Consider the following 15,846-nt stretch of genomic DNA (forward strand, 5'->3'; position numbering starts at 1 on the left):
ATAATAACCTACAAACTGCAACTGCAAATTTTGCTCTTTGATTTGGTGTAAAAAAAAAAAAAAAAAAAAAAAAAAAAAGGAAAATTACATGAAAATATTTACATTTACAAACTACCTATTTACAAAAAGAAATATGAACAACCTGAATTGTCTTAAAGGGGTCATATTTATCTAAACCCACTTTTGGTTCATTTATTTGTGTATTTGGATCCTAATAGTTCCAAAAGTTTGAATTTGAACCCTCCAGGTGCTGCAAAACTATCTTTATATTCATTTTGGTAAAAATAGAGTGGATTTCTACAACCTGTTTTAATTCCTGCTTAATTTGTTGTGTCTATAACTAGTTACATCACGACATTTGCACATATAAGGTCAAGACTTCCGACAAACGTTTCTCCGAGTACGACCTAATTGTTTATCAGCAGCAGTGGTTGTAGTCCATACTGAAAATATGTCCAAACTTTGAGCCGATTACCTAACATGTTCAGTTGTTGGTTGAACGGGACAGAGCAGCACAGCCAACAACCTGGAGGGGGCGGGGCCTGAAGTGGCTCATGTGAATTTAAAGGGCCAGCGATCAAAATGACCTTTCTGGCGTCATTACTCAGAAATAGGGTTGAAGATGGACCTGTGGAGTTGAATTAATGAAGAATTCAGACCCAAGCAGAGCATTTACAGCAGGGGTGTCAAATTCATTTTAGTTCAGGGGCCACATTAAGCCGACTCTGATCTAAAGTGGGCCGGACCACTAAAATAATATAAATAATAGGATAAGAGCTTATAAATAATGTCAACACCAAAGTTTTCTCTATGTTTTTGAGTGAAAAAGTAAAACTCCGTAATGAAAATGTGTGCATCTACGAACTGTACTTGAACATAACATGAACAAATATGAACAACCTGAAAATTCTTAAGAAAAAGAAGTGCAATTTTAATAATATTACACCTTAGTTTATCATTTATACATGTGTATCACAGCGCACAGATCACAGTGGATCTACAAATACACAAAACATTTAGTAACAGGCAGAATATTGGTACAATTCTACATATGTGTGTTAAGAAATTTCATATTGTTCATATTTGTTCAGGTTATTCACATTTTTTTTGTAAAAGGATAGTCTGTAAATATAAACATTTTTGTGTAATTTTACTTTTTTTTTTTTTACACTAAAAAAAGACAAAAATGTGCATTTTTCATTATTTATAGGTTGTTATTTTTTCTATTTTTACTGGTCTGACCCACTTCAGATTGAATTGACCTAAAATGATTTTCACATCCTTGATTGTTAATATCTTCATTATAATTTTTGCATTTCACAAATTCATCCGAGGGGCCGGATTGAAACCCTTGGCGGGCCGGTTATGGCCCCCGGGCCGCATGTTTGACACCTGTGATTTACAGTTTATGGAGACCACAGGGCAATGTTTGAAAATGCATAATTACATTTAAAAAAAGAAAAAAAGCAAAATATCAGTCCTTTAAGTGGATATCATTAATTTCACTATAGTACACCAAATGATGGAAATTTAGGTATAATGGTAACAGGGTTTCTGCAGGTATCAGCAAATCTAATTTAATGCTTTATAATGAGAGAAGTAAGAGTAATTTTACCAATATTCTGCCTGTTACTAAATGTTTTGTGAATTCCTTGTTTTTTCATGATTAAAAAAACAAAACAAAAAACATCCCCATCTCTGTTTTTTTTTGAGAAATCGCACCCTGGAGACACGGATACACATGATGCACATAACTAATAATAACAAGATCTTAAACTTCCCAACGCGTGTTCAGACTGTTTTATGACTTTTATTTCTCCATGCAGTTATTCTAATCGCCTCCACCCAGTCACATGGCTTAAGCAGAACTTCACTTCAAGGGCAGCATAAAGCCTGAGAAAGTGTGTGTTCCCTCCGGCGCCCACCAAACACCAACTCTTTCTGCGGCGATGGCTGTTTTGTATGCTCACTGTTGAGTTGTACCGCCACAGGTGCCATCCTTCACCCCTCCCAGTGTTTTTGTTTCTCACTCACAGCTCCCAGTACGACTCTTAGTGTCGGTGAATTTGAGAACCTCTGTTGTGTGAGCAGCGGATAATGGGGATGCAAGAATATTAGCTATTAAAGGGCAAGGTAAGGTAAGGTAAGATATGTTAAGATAAGATAAGATATGTTAAAATAAGATAAGATACGATAAGATATGTTAAGATATGTTGACAAGATATGTTAAAATAAGATAAGTTATGTTAAGATGAGATATGTTATGATATGTAAAGATAAGATAAAATAAAATAAGAAATATTAAGATATGATAATACAAGATATTTTAAGATATGTTAAAATAAGATAAAATAAGATATGTTAAGATGAGATATGCTTAGACATGTTAAGATAAGTTAAGATATGTTAAGATAAGATATGTTAAGATAAGTTAAGATATGATGAGACCAGATGTTAAGATATGTTAAAATAAGATAAGTTATGTTAAGATGAGATATGTTATGATATGTAAAGATAAGATATGTTAAGATGTGTTAAAATAAGATAAAATAAAATAAGATCTGTTAAGATAAGATAATACAAGATATTTTAAGATATGTTAAAATAAGATGAGTTATGTTAAGATGAGATATGTTATGATATGTAAAGATAAGATAAAATAAAATAAGAAATATTAAGATATGATAATACAAGATATTTTAAGATAAGATATGTTAAAATAAGATAAAATAAGATATGTTAAGATGAGATATGCTTAGACATGTTAAGGTAAGTTAAGATATGTTAAGATAAGATATGTTAAGATAAGTTAAGATATGATGAGACCAGATGTTAAGATATGTTAAAATAAGATAAGTTATGTTAAGATGAGATATGTTATGATATGTAAAGATAAGATATGTTAAGATGTGTTAAAATAAGATAAAATAAAATAAGATCTGTTAAGATAAGATAATACAAGATATTTTAAGATATGTTAAAATAAGATAAGTTATGTTAAGATGAGATATGTTATGATATGTAAAGATTAGATATGTTAAAACAAGATAAAATAAAATAAGAAATGTTAAGATATGATAATACAAGATATTTTAAGATAAGATATGTTAAAATAAGATAAAATAAGATGTTAAGATGAGATATGTTTAGATATGTTAAGATAAGATATGTTAAGATAAGTTAAGATACATTAAAATAAGTTATGTTAAGATCAGATATGTTGTGATATGTAAAGATATGTTAAGATATGTTAAAATAAGATACAATAAAATAAGACATGTTAAGATAAGATAGTACAAGATATTTTAAGATGTTAAAATAAGATAAAATAAGATTTGTTAGGATGAGATATGTTTAGATATGTTAAGATGTGTTAAAACCAGATAAGTTAAGATATGTTAAGATAAGACAAGATATGTCAAGATAACATAAATAAGATAAAATAAGAGAAGTTAAGATACGTTAAGATGAGATATGTTAAGATAAGACAAGATATGTTAAGATATGTTAAAATGAAATAAAATAAGACAAGTTAAAATATGTTAAAATGAGATATGTTAAGATATGTTAAAATAAGATAAAATAAGATATGTTAAGATGAGATATGTTTAGATATGCTAAGATAAGTTAAGATATGTTAAGATAAGATAAGATGTTAAGATAAGATATGTTAAAATAAGAAGTTATGTTAAGATCAGATATGTTGTGATATGTTAAGATATGTTAAAATAAGATAAAATAAGATATGTTAGGATGAGATATGTTTAGATATGTTAAGATACGTTAAAATGAAATAAAATAAGTTAAAATATGTTAAAATGAGGTATGTTAAGATTTGTTAAAATAAGATAAAATAAGATAAGTTAAGATACGTTAAGATGAGATATCTTAAGATAAGACAAGATATGTTAAGATATGTTAAAATGAAATAAAATAAGTTAAGGAGTGTTTGGTGTGAAAGAGCCGGTAACATCCAAAAACGGCCTTTTCAACTACCGAAGTACCCTCTGTTCCTTCAGTGAAGTGACACCATCATGAATCATGTGGGTCTAAACCACCAGAGCAGGGCCGGTGTGTAATAATCCTGATGGATGGAGTTCAGCGGGGCCTACCTGTGCTGCTGTAGAAGGCCAGGCGAGACGTGGTGTGGAACTTCTGGATGAGGAACTGTGATAAGGAGATGCGATCGTCGGTGCTTAAAGACTCGTCGCCGCTCTTCCAGTACAGCATCAAGTCCTCATCAGTGTAGGCATCTGCAAACACAGTCCAAAACATTTAAGAATGGCCTGGCTGGTGTCCGACATGGTTTCAGATGAACGGCTCACCACTGATAATTATCAAACATCAAAGTATGTGCATACGATAACCCAAGAGGCAAAAGATCTATATGAAAAATTCATCAAAGTGATTCAAAGAAAGTTGACACGGTCAGTTTTTTTTTTTCTTTTCTTTTTTTCTTTTTCCAGCCTTAGCATCTAAATGTGAACATGAGGCACATCCGCTGTCCTGCTGCAGGAAATAATCAGCGAAGCACCATATGTGGATTAATCCTCTGCTAAAAATAGAACTACAGTGACCAGCTGTTTCAGGAAACTGATGAGAGGCCGAAAAAACAGGCACATAAATACAGAAAGTCAAAACCCATCCTATCTGTGCTCATTAACCCTCTGGTATCCCGTCCAGCAAGGCCCTTACTAAGCACTAAGCGTGCCTTTTTGGCACACTTGTGGAATAATGTCAAAAAAATTTTCATACAGTTTGTTTTTAATTTTTTTACGCTTTTTTCTATTTCATCAACTTGAGCTGTTAATAAAAATACCAAATACTCAATAATTGTCACATTTTTTAACCCTTTAAATGCCGTGTTTGTAATGTAAACAAACCATTTTTTTGGATGCAAAAAACACAAAAAATAAATTTTTTTCAATATACTACATAAAAAGTGGATCACATATTATTTGATTTTTTCATCCTGGCATATGTCAATGATTAACTCAAACATTGGTTAATTTGCATTATTATTTTTGGCGCGAGGTCAAATGTTCAAAAATACTCGCATCTGTCACCAAGTGTGCGTAAAATGCACACCTATAAATCAAACTATTAAATATTATATATTGATTTATTTTTCTGCTTTAATTTGATTTTATTTTTGTAAATCAAGGTCAGCCCTAATCATACATATCAAATACTTATTCATTTTAGATTTTTTTTTAACCCTTTATACAATCTCTTTTCATCATGATGTCACTACATTTTTTGATTCAAAAAACACAAAATATGATTTTTTTTCAAAATACGATATAAAAATTGGATTACAAATTATTTGATTTTTGCAGCCTGGCATATGTCAGTGATTAACTCCAACACTGGTTAATTTGCATTATTACTTTTGGCGCGAAGTCAAATGTTCAAAAATACTAGCATCTGTCACCAAGTGTGCCAAAAAGGCACACCTATAAATCAAACTATTAAATATTAATTTATTTTTCTGCTCTAATTTGATTTTATTTTTGTAAATCAAGGTCAGCCCTAATCATACATATCAAGTGGAAGAAACAGTGCGTTTTAGGCACACTTGGCAGACAGATGCTAGTCTTGTAATTTTCTTTTGTTTACAATGTGCAAATTTTAGTTGGTGGCCAGAATTTTAAAGATCATGCAAAAAAATGAACAGCTTTTGAATTCTAACCTTATTTAAATTGTGAAAAATAGCATAAAGTTTTTTTTTTAAACTAAGTGCAAAGTGTGCCTAAAAAGCACACCCAGATACCGGAGGGTTAATATATGAATAAAATGTGTCAGTTCCAACACAGTGACTTTGAAATGGACAGTTCATTTATGAGTCACAGTCATAATATGATGAAAACTATAGAAGTGACAACATTTATCATTGAATGTATATTAAACAAAACACACAAATATGAAAAAGTGTTCACATCCTTTACCTAAATTAATTTTATGTAGTACTGATATTCTGAACTCTCATCAGCAGGTAGAAGTTGTGTACAGAAGAACACGCAACTACCAAAACCAGTAACCGATCAAAGCTACAGTTGCGGAAAAAAATTATTAGACCATCAAAAGTCATCAAAAACAATGGTTATGCAATCCAGTACTAACTCCTGTGTGTATCATGTGACTAAAACAGACAGAAAAGAAAACATGGAATTCCTAAAAGCACTGTTTTTGTCAGTACAATGCCATTGATATTGATGTAAGAACTGAAGTGATTTTGGTTATTATCAAGAAAACATGGAAAATGGATAGATATCAGCTCTGAAATTAAACTACTATGAGCTATTTTTGTTGTTTTCATTATATTTGTCCAAAGAAATGTACCTTTAGTTGTACCAGGAATTAAAATGAACAAGAAACTGAAGAAAACAAGGGTGGTGTAATATTTTTTTTCCATGACTGTATATATCCACAGACTGGATCCGTCATGGAATAAAATGTAAAACTAAGACTCACAGCTTTACACATACTAAAAAAAACAGTCATCATTTTTTTCCCCCCAATTCTTCTCTCTCTGTATATTTAGAGCTTAATATATTTTTCTTTTTCTATTGTATTGATCATTTCTTTCCTATTTCTTTTCATTCTATTTAAAAGTAGTGACTGTAACACCCAATAATTCCCCCTGTGATTAATAAAGTATTTTGGCTCTGATTCTGATTATGTAACAGCCCTGTTAGCTTAGCTCTGTTTTTAGCCTGGAAACAGCGTCAGTAAAACCCCAAATGCCCTCTGTTTTCTGTACGGTTCCTGTTGTCAGTACCTGCACTATTGAAATGATCGAAAATGTCCAAAGTCAGAACTTTCACAGTTTCATATGAACCGTGGATCAACAAACAACAAACTTAGAAAAGTTGATAGCATCAGGAAATTGAGGTTCCAATAGCAGCACAACACCGAATGTACACACACAAGAAATATTACAAGAAAATAGTAAGACAATAACTATAAAAACAAGCAAGTGCACATTGGAAAGTACTGGTAGAGACGACAAATAAGAAAGTAGTAGTAATAATAATAAATAAATCATAATATTTTAATGTATGCATCTCTGAAACTGGTCCCTAAAAACAGGAATAAATAAATATTTACTGAGATGTAAGAGAAACTATTTTTCAGATAAAACACATTTTTATATTAATTTTATACAAAAATCCTCATGTAACATGGTAAAAAGGTAATGAAAATTATGTGCTGCTATTTTATGTCTTTTTCTTCTCTCACAGGTACATTTTGGGAATTGAACTAATTATTCAAGGCAGAGTGTTTCCCAAAAATGACCGCTGTATCAAAATCACTTGCGATGTATATGTGTTTAACTGGACAGGTTCTGCATGTAACACAAGTGGACACGATGGGTTACATACAAAACCTGGAATGAGACTGAGATTCATGAAAAACCTGCATGTCTGGATTAGAAAAACCACAAGGAACATCACATTTAACACAGTGTCTTTATTTATAGCGGTATATAAGACCATTTACAGCCATGTTTTCCAGATCCAATGCACTGACACCTAGGTAGTTTTTCATGTCCCAGTTTTGGTCCAGTTTTTGGCCCCAATAATTTATTAAAAATGCATTAATTTTGGGATGGCTCAGGGCAAGAGAATAATTTTTTTGCATTTATCTGAGGTAATCATTCGGTACATCCTGGGGGGAAATATGTCTAAATTTCTCTTTTATTATTGGGTCTAAAAAGCTGGTAAAGAGGTACCAAAATGAACCCAGTTTCATAGAAGCACCCATATGGTTTAATAATCACAGGATAAAAATTATAATAAAGTGATAACAGTAATAGTAGTAACAACGATATATAAGTATTAAGTAATATAAGTCTGGAATAATTGTAATAATAATAACTAATAAGAAAAATAGGACAAATGGCCCTGTAGCTTACCGGCCAAATTAAAAGCTTTACGGAATGTATCCAGATGCCATTTATTATCACCCAGTTCTGTGTATTTATTCTATTACAGAAATAGCCCATGTTTTGCTCATATTCCAATCAGATCTGTAAAAAATTCAAATTCCAACTTGATATCATTGATACTGATTTATTGGATCAATCCACTTCCTATCTGTTATAATGGGGAAATTTTTCAAAGTCACACCAAATCCAGAATCAGATCCGGATCGAAAAAATTTCAATACCTTGTGTTGACATCATCATACAGAAGCTGTATACCAAGTTTGAAGTCAATCAGAACTGGAGTGTGGGAGAAAAAGACGATTGAAATGTTTTCCCCATAAGAGCCCATGTTAAATTTTCCGTAAGTTCCCGGATCCAGGAGAAGATCCTGATCAGCATGTGGACATTATGTTTTGGTCATCTCCCCATCAGGGCTGGACTGTAGAAATTTACACTGGATATCATTTACATTTACTGAGTTATTGCATCCATCCACTTCCTATCGCTTATAACACTGGTCTACAAGGAAAATGCTTCCAGAATAAAAGTAATGAAATTTTACCACATGAGAGTCACTGATAAAGAAAAATCAAGTCAAAAATGCTGGTTGGCTGAAGTTTCCAAGATACAGCCTTGGGTCAAAATGTGAAATTCAAGAATTAACGAGAGAATGGGTTTGACTCTAAAGGAATATTTGTCTCAGAGCTACAAGATCTACTTCAAAACATTGTCTGCACATTAGAATACATTGACTTTACAGGTTCTATTTAGTGGAAGATTTATAAAACTATTATATAAATGTACATAAACCAATATATATGTGTAATAACACTTTTATCATATACCTTGAAAACATCAGCAAACCGGCACTTTTGTCATTTATTTTCCAATTAATCTTATTAAAATACATTATATTTAGCACATTTAATGTCTGAAGCAAATCATTTCTAAAAAATTGTAGACCAGTGTTATGGGAAAACTTTTCAAAGTCGCACCAAATCCAGAATCAGATCCAGATCCAAATAATTTCACTAACTTTTGTTGACATCATCATAAAGAAGCTGTATACCAAGTTTGAAGTCAATCGGAATTGTAGTTTCGGAGAAGAAGACGATTGAAATTTTTGTAACGGACGACAGATGACGACGCCGGATGCCGCCTGACGACAATAACTTATGGCCTGTCGGCTGGTAAGCTAAAAAGAAACTGACAACAACAAACAGATTTCTATGGCTGTATTTGCTGACAGTGGTTGATCGTCCAGTGTTTGTAGTGTCGCTGCTGTTGTACTGTTCTGTTTTCAGTTTCTAATCTAAGAGGGTTTAAGAGTTGATTCAGCTTAAGAAGGAGCAGGAGAATTTTCTCAACCCATACAGAAATACCTCATCCTTCACAATTTCAGAATCATCACATTTTACTGGACAGGAGAGGGACTAAAAATAGTCATCTGAAAAGTAACTGAAGCTGTCAGACAAATGCAGTCAAACCTCAGGTATTTTCCTTTGAGGTACAGTGACAGTAGAACGATGACATTTTAGCTCTTGAGTAAAAGCATTCGGTTTTATGTCCACTGAGCATAGAAATATGCTTTTTTTTTTTTTTCCAGATAAAGGCTGAACGCTCCTGAAAGTCACAAATGGTGTCTTTGAGTGGCTTTGAGAGGAAGTCTTACCATTTATTGTTCTGAGACCATGAAACCCGAAAGGGATTTTTGGACAGAAACCAGGAGGATGGAGCTGCTTTTATGCCTCGAGTTCAGCCTTTCAGACAGAGAAACAATCTGCCTTCACATGTTGTCACTGTCTATCTGTCTGTCTGTCTGTCTGTCTGTACCTGGAACTAAAAATACACATTCACTGCAGCACATTTCCAGCTGAAAGTTTTACACCAAGTAGATTTCAGTCATGTCAGTCCACGACTCTTTAAAAAATTCTTCACCTTTTGGACATTTTTGTCATTTACTTAGAACTGAAGAACTGCTATTGCTCTGACAGTAATCACACATACATGACAGTATGTATCTGTGGGTTTTAATCTTTATATTTGCCATATTTGACACTGATTCCGGGCATAAAATATGTGTAAGGGGTGCACACACTTACTTTTAACATGACCGAGACAAAATGATCTACCTCTACTGTATATTAAAAGTGGGGTGCGAGATGTTTTCCTGGAGTATTTTTTACTATATTGCTTAAAATCCCTTTCACACCCCGCTTACAACCAATTAATTAAATGATCTAAAACAAAAATAAAAAAATTTAGTCACCTGTGGAACGGACAGGACTGAAAAAACACCATCCAATCATTTTAAGCACCCAATTGAAATGATTGAACGGTGATATGTCTATCAAACTCAACTGCCATTTGTCCCTCCCCCCTCTGTGCGTACCCCTCTTGGTGCATGAATCGTACGTTCTCAGAGGTTAGGAGCACTTGTACAGGAAACCAAGCCAGAGCCAGAGCTTGGCTATATTAGTTATAATAGGATGGAAACTTCACCGGCAAACTGTTTTGTCACTAACATAAATCAGTAGGAAATGTAACGTTAGTCAGATAGGTCTGAACTGGGGCTGTTCTGGAAGAGTGAGGGGCAGCCGGAGCCGGGGCCGCCAGAGCCGGACGCATTGTTGCTGTGCAGCGCCAGTGGACCCTCGAGAACAAGCATTGCACGTGCCAGTACTCTGGAGGTGTGGCTTCGGGGGATGTGTGAAGAAAGGGGTTAAGACTTTTGAATTGACTATTTTGGCTAAAATTTACTTAGGGGGTCAAATGAGTGACCATTTTTGTCAAAAAAAAAAAAAAAAAAGTTGTAAGAAATGCATAGAACTGTGTTGAAATAATGCTAATCCATTTGTGCACAGACTGCTGATATTATTTGACAGTGGAAGCTCTATTTTCAGAAATATTGGATTTTGAATAGCACGTGTATGTGAAAACTTTTGCTGGTGGACGGACGTGACATTACCCATGATGCTCTGTTCAGTACCAGTACTTTATTAGTAATTAACTTATATACTTACTATTGCTAATTCTCCTCTTATTCATAAATGTTAGTATTGTGGATCTAAAACAATAACAGCTGACACAAAAACACTAAATGTGTCAGTGGACGGATGTGACATGGTTGTTACAGATCCCATCATACTGATGCTCTGCAGCCATGTCACCGTTTCCACTAATGATCCCTGTGCAAAAACTAGGATCAGAATTATTTATTGTGTAGTTTATCATCAGACTAAAGAGGAAATAACAATATAGAATTGTTATTTCTTTATAAAAATGCTTATTATTAGAAAACTGTTGATTTAAAAAGTGACGTGTGCCATTCTTCATGTATGTATTGGCGTAACATAAGCAGGATGGATCAGCACCATACTCCATATTGAACCTGTAAAAATAAAACATGTGATATGTAGGAGAGAATCTGGTAAGAAAAACTGGGGAATCTAAAAGAACAGAATATTTGTTTTTCAGGTAAATTCAGTTCAAATAGAACTTGGCCATTTGTGACATGAAAATATAGCATTAATTGTGCTGAAACTGGACATTTTTGAGCTGAAAACATAGTTCATATGAACATCAACATGTTGCAACAGAACTGAAATCCTGTTGATTTGCATAACTTGCGTTTACCAACACAAAGTTCCTTTGGGGATTCACTTATATTGATTTCTTATGCACAAAGACAGAAATAAGACCTCTAAGCAAATTTTAGCTGATTTTCAAAATTTAGCTTGCTCGAACCGTTTTTCTAAAATCTCATACCCCACCTTTAACATGTATCACTGCATAGAACAGTAGGTAACACTACTGTCTTCGACAGAATAGAATAGAATAGAATAGAATAGAATAGCCTTTATTGTCATTGTGCTACTCCCATCAGTGCAACAACATAAACAAAACACCAGTGCTACAGAAAATAAGAATAGAGTGAATATAAAATTACAAAAACTAAAACGTGCAGACCTCGGCCGAGGCAGATCAGTACCCCACCTCCCCTCCAATCACCACCAGAATTTAATCATTTGTTCCTTGTACCAGTATCAACACTTCCTCAAATTTTCATCCAAATCCATCCATAACTGTCTGAGTTATCTTGCTAACAGACAAAGAAACAAACAAACCCCCATGAAAACTTAACCTCCTTGGCAGAGGTAACAAGGAAAGAAAATCAAATAGAAATTTTAGACTAGTGAGTACATTGGAAAAACTTCACATTTCAGAATAAATGAACTGTTATGAACTTGTTGCCGCTGCTGTCAGCTAGTTTGCTTAAGAAATCTGTAAAGCTTGGGAAAAGTCCTGCTCCCTGCTGAGAGGAGCTCCTTTCCTCTGGATATAGAAGGTGCTTTGTGAATATCTTTTATCTTTATACTTGCGTATGGCGCCTAAAAGCAACCCCAGAATCCCCAAAATCCTCCAGAAAAAACAGTTGATGTTATGAAACCACAAACCAGTTCAGTCTTAAAACATCACAAGAGTGCATGTTTAATCTTTTAAGATTTCAGAAATAATTTAAGGGCAGTCTTTTGAAATGCCCTCTGGTGTACGCCGGGTCGCCCATGGGAATACCTTTGAAGTCTCAGGAACACGGAATCTAAAAATACTCTGAAGCTGTTGTCATGTTTAGGTACAGCACGCCCTACACTCACCTCTCAGAAACTCACCTGAAAACGCTTACTCTGCATCAGCCGACACAGATACAAAATCTGGGAGAATAACAGGCTGATATTCATCCTGTCAATGGGGCTCAGGGCTGTTCCTAGTAAAGAGTTGGTCCTGGTGATGAAACTTGACTACATTTCTTAGAATAACATTTTCCAAACATTTACTTTTCATATCTTTCCTTAAGATTAAACCATGATCCTCTGAAAAGAATCTCAGGCCTTACAAGTGCATTACATAACTTCTGTGCTCTACAAATCCTTTATTAAATTCAACTTAATGAATGGATTGTGATGTAACTTTACCCCTAAAGACCAAGTGCTAATTTTGTGGCAGTTCCCAAATGAATTTTTCTCTCCATCTTCTCTTAAATTATTTATCACCATTTATTATAATATTATGCTCTGTATTTTTGCATTTGTAAGTTAAAATTAGGTACTTTCCTATATTTATTTTACTGATTTTGTACCTGTTCACAAAAGCTCAGATAAAAGTTGAGGGTTATTACATCAGAAAAATAAAGAAAATCTGACTTTTACAGTAATGTATAGTATAACAGTATAGTATGTATCAGCTAAAATTTACTTAGGGGGTCAAATGAGTGGCCATTTTTGTCAAAAAAAAGAGTTGTAAGAAATGCATAGAACTGTGTTGAAATAATGCTAATCCATTTGTGCACAGACTACTGATATTATTTGACAGTGGAAGCTATATTTTCATAAATATTGGATTTTGAATAGCACGTGTATGTGAAAACTTTTGCTGGTGGACGGACGTGACATTACCCATGATGCTCTGGTCAGTACCAGTACTTCATTAGGAATAAACTTATAGACTTACTGTTGCTAATTCTCCTCTTATTCATAAATGTTAGTATTATGGATCTAAAACAATAACAGCTGACACAAAAACACAAAATGTGGCAGTGGACGGATGTGACATGGTTGTTACAGATCCCATCATACTGATGCTCTGCAGCCATGTCACCGTTTACACTAATGATCCCTGTGCAAAAACTAAGATCAGAATTATTTATTGTATAGTTTATCATCATACTTAAAAGTAAATAACAATATAGAATTGTTATTTCTTCATAAAAATGCTTATTATTAGAAAACTGTTGATTTCAAAAGTGACGTGTGACATTCTTAATGTATGTATTGGTGTAACATAAGCAGGATGGATCAGCACCATACTCCATATTGAACCTGTAAAAATAAAACATGTGATATGTAGGATAGAATCTGGTAAGAAAAATTGGGGAATCTAAAAGAAAATATTTGTTTTTCAGGTAAATTCAGTTCAAATATAACTTGGCCATTTGTGACATGAAAATACAGCATTAATTGTGATGAAAGTGGACATTTTTGAGCTGAAAACATAGTTCATATGAGCATCAACATGTTGCAACAGAACTGAAATCCTGTAAATTTGCATAACTTGCATTTACCAACACAAAGTTCCTTTGAGGATTCACTTAGATTGATTTCTTATGCACAAAGACAGAAATAAGACCTCTAAGCAAATTTTAGCCGGTATATAGAATATAGTATATACTCTTAACAATCAGTGTATTATCCACAGTATTTTGCAATTTTCACAGTAAATCATGTGCTTCCCTATGTTTAATTTTCTATATTTTATTTAGATGTTCATGAAAACTCAGAGTAAATTCAAAGGTTATTATATCAGAAACAGAGAAAAGTGAGGAAAAAGTGTTTTTTTTTTTTTTTTTTTTCAGCAAACCTATTATTAACTGAACATATATCAAGTGTGTCCTTCCACTGTCACTGATCCAACTCCATGGGTTTAACTGGTGAATCAATGTTGTAGAAGATGACGGTGTTTTCACAGTAACTTCTGAACGTCCAAATGGATCATATCTGATGACCGTGAAAAGATGACAAACAATATTTTACACCAATTATTCACATGTATTGATAGGATTAATGGATCAACAGGTATTAAACTGTTTAGATCAGTAGATGATTTTAATCACTAGTGGATATTTGGGACTTGATGGGTTAAAAAACAGCTCTTTCCTGACTTTCTAGGTCACCTATACCCAGGACACTCCGAGGAAGTGAAATCATTCTCACTCCTGAGTGTCGGCGCTCAATTCAGATAAAAGATTTCAGTGTCGGCTGTTTCATCATTGATGGAAACATAACAGAAAGACATCACCTGTGGCTATAAAGCTTAAACCAAAAAGACCCAGTTCTACATTTATGTCACTTCCCAAATGAATGTTTCTCTCTATTTAATCTTCCGTAAGTCATTTATCACCATTTACTATAATATTATTCCTTGTATTTTGCATTTTTAAGTTAAAATCAGATATTTTCCTACATTTAATTCACTGATCATGTAGATGTTCATAAAAGCGCAGATTAAAGTTGAGGGTTATTATATCAGAAACAGAGAAAACTGATGTCTATCTATAAGGTTATGCTAAAGATATTGTGTATCAAACAAAGATAACAACGACCTGAAGCAAAAGATCACTGATGTCACTGATGAGGATATGATACAGACAACATGGAAACAAATCCAGTACCGTCTAAACTGAGGCAATAAAACAAAAAACAAAACTTCCACATCTGCTTTTTATTTTGTAATAATTTCCACAGATGTGTCTATTCATTTGCTTTTGTGATAAATCTGTTAATTTGTGAAGAGACTTTATGGACAACCTGTATTTTTAATGATTGTGCTATAGAAATCTAATCCATTATTATTATTATTATTATTATTACAAGTTTATACTTCTTGCTACTCCTTTTCGACCATGCAATATTCAGACTTGTATGTGCTTGAAGATAGATTCTGTCCATTTAATGTTATTTTGTTTTTGTTTTAATTTGCTTTGTTTTGTTTTATTTTGTTTCTTTGCATGTTCGAAATAAATAAATAAATGAAATAAAATGAAAAATTATTATTATTATTACTATTCATGACCTATTAACAGGCTGACCTCGGGGTATCTTTATTACACGACATCAGCGTCTAAAGTGGCAAAAATAGAAAATTGCTTAAGTGCCAAAATGAGTAGCATGAAAAAAAACAAGTATCAGTGTGAGAAGGGACCTCTTTGCAATAAGGACTGTATTTTTTAAAAATTTTGGGCTGGATCTACTAAAGGTTTGCGTGTATAAAACCATGTGCAAACTCACTGCACACGTAACAATATGTACAAACTGATTTACTAACAGTGCGCACTAAGGGCTAAGCTACTAAGATCCTAATTT

General features: G+C 33.3%; 1 protein-coding gene across 1 annotated transcript in view; it reads right to left on the minus strand.

Annotated features, from left to right (window-relative positions):
- gabrr2a (gamma-aminobutyric acid type A receptor subunit rho2a) overlaps positions 1-15,846 on the minus strand; it is a 205,199-nt gene that overhangs the window by 32,371 nt on the left and 156,982 nt on the right. The window contains exon 6 of the mRNA XM_030126620.1: positions 4,113-4,253. Coding sequence (XP_029982480.1) covers positions 4,113-4,253 — 141 coding nt within the window. The remainder of the gene's footprint in view (positions 1-4,112; positions 4,254-15,846) is intronic.

The sequence above is a fragment of the Sphaeramia orbicularis genome, chromosome 22, assembly GCF_902148855.1.
Source record: "Sphaeramia orbicularis chromosome 22, fSphaOr1.1, whole genome shotgun sequence".
NCBI classification, from domain to species: domain Eukaryota; kingdom Metazoa; phylum Chordata; class Actinopteri; order Kurtiformes; family Apogonidae; genus Sphaeramia; species Sphaeramia orbicularis.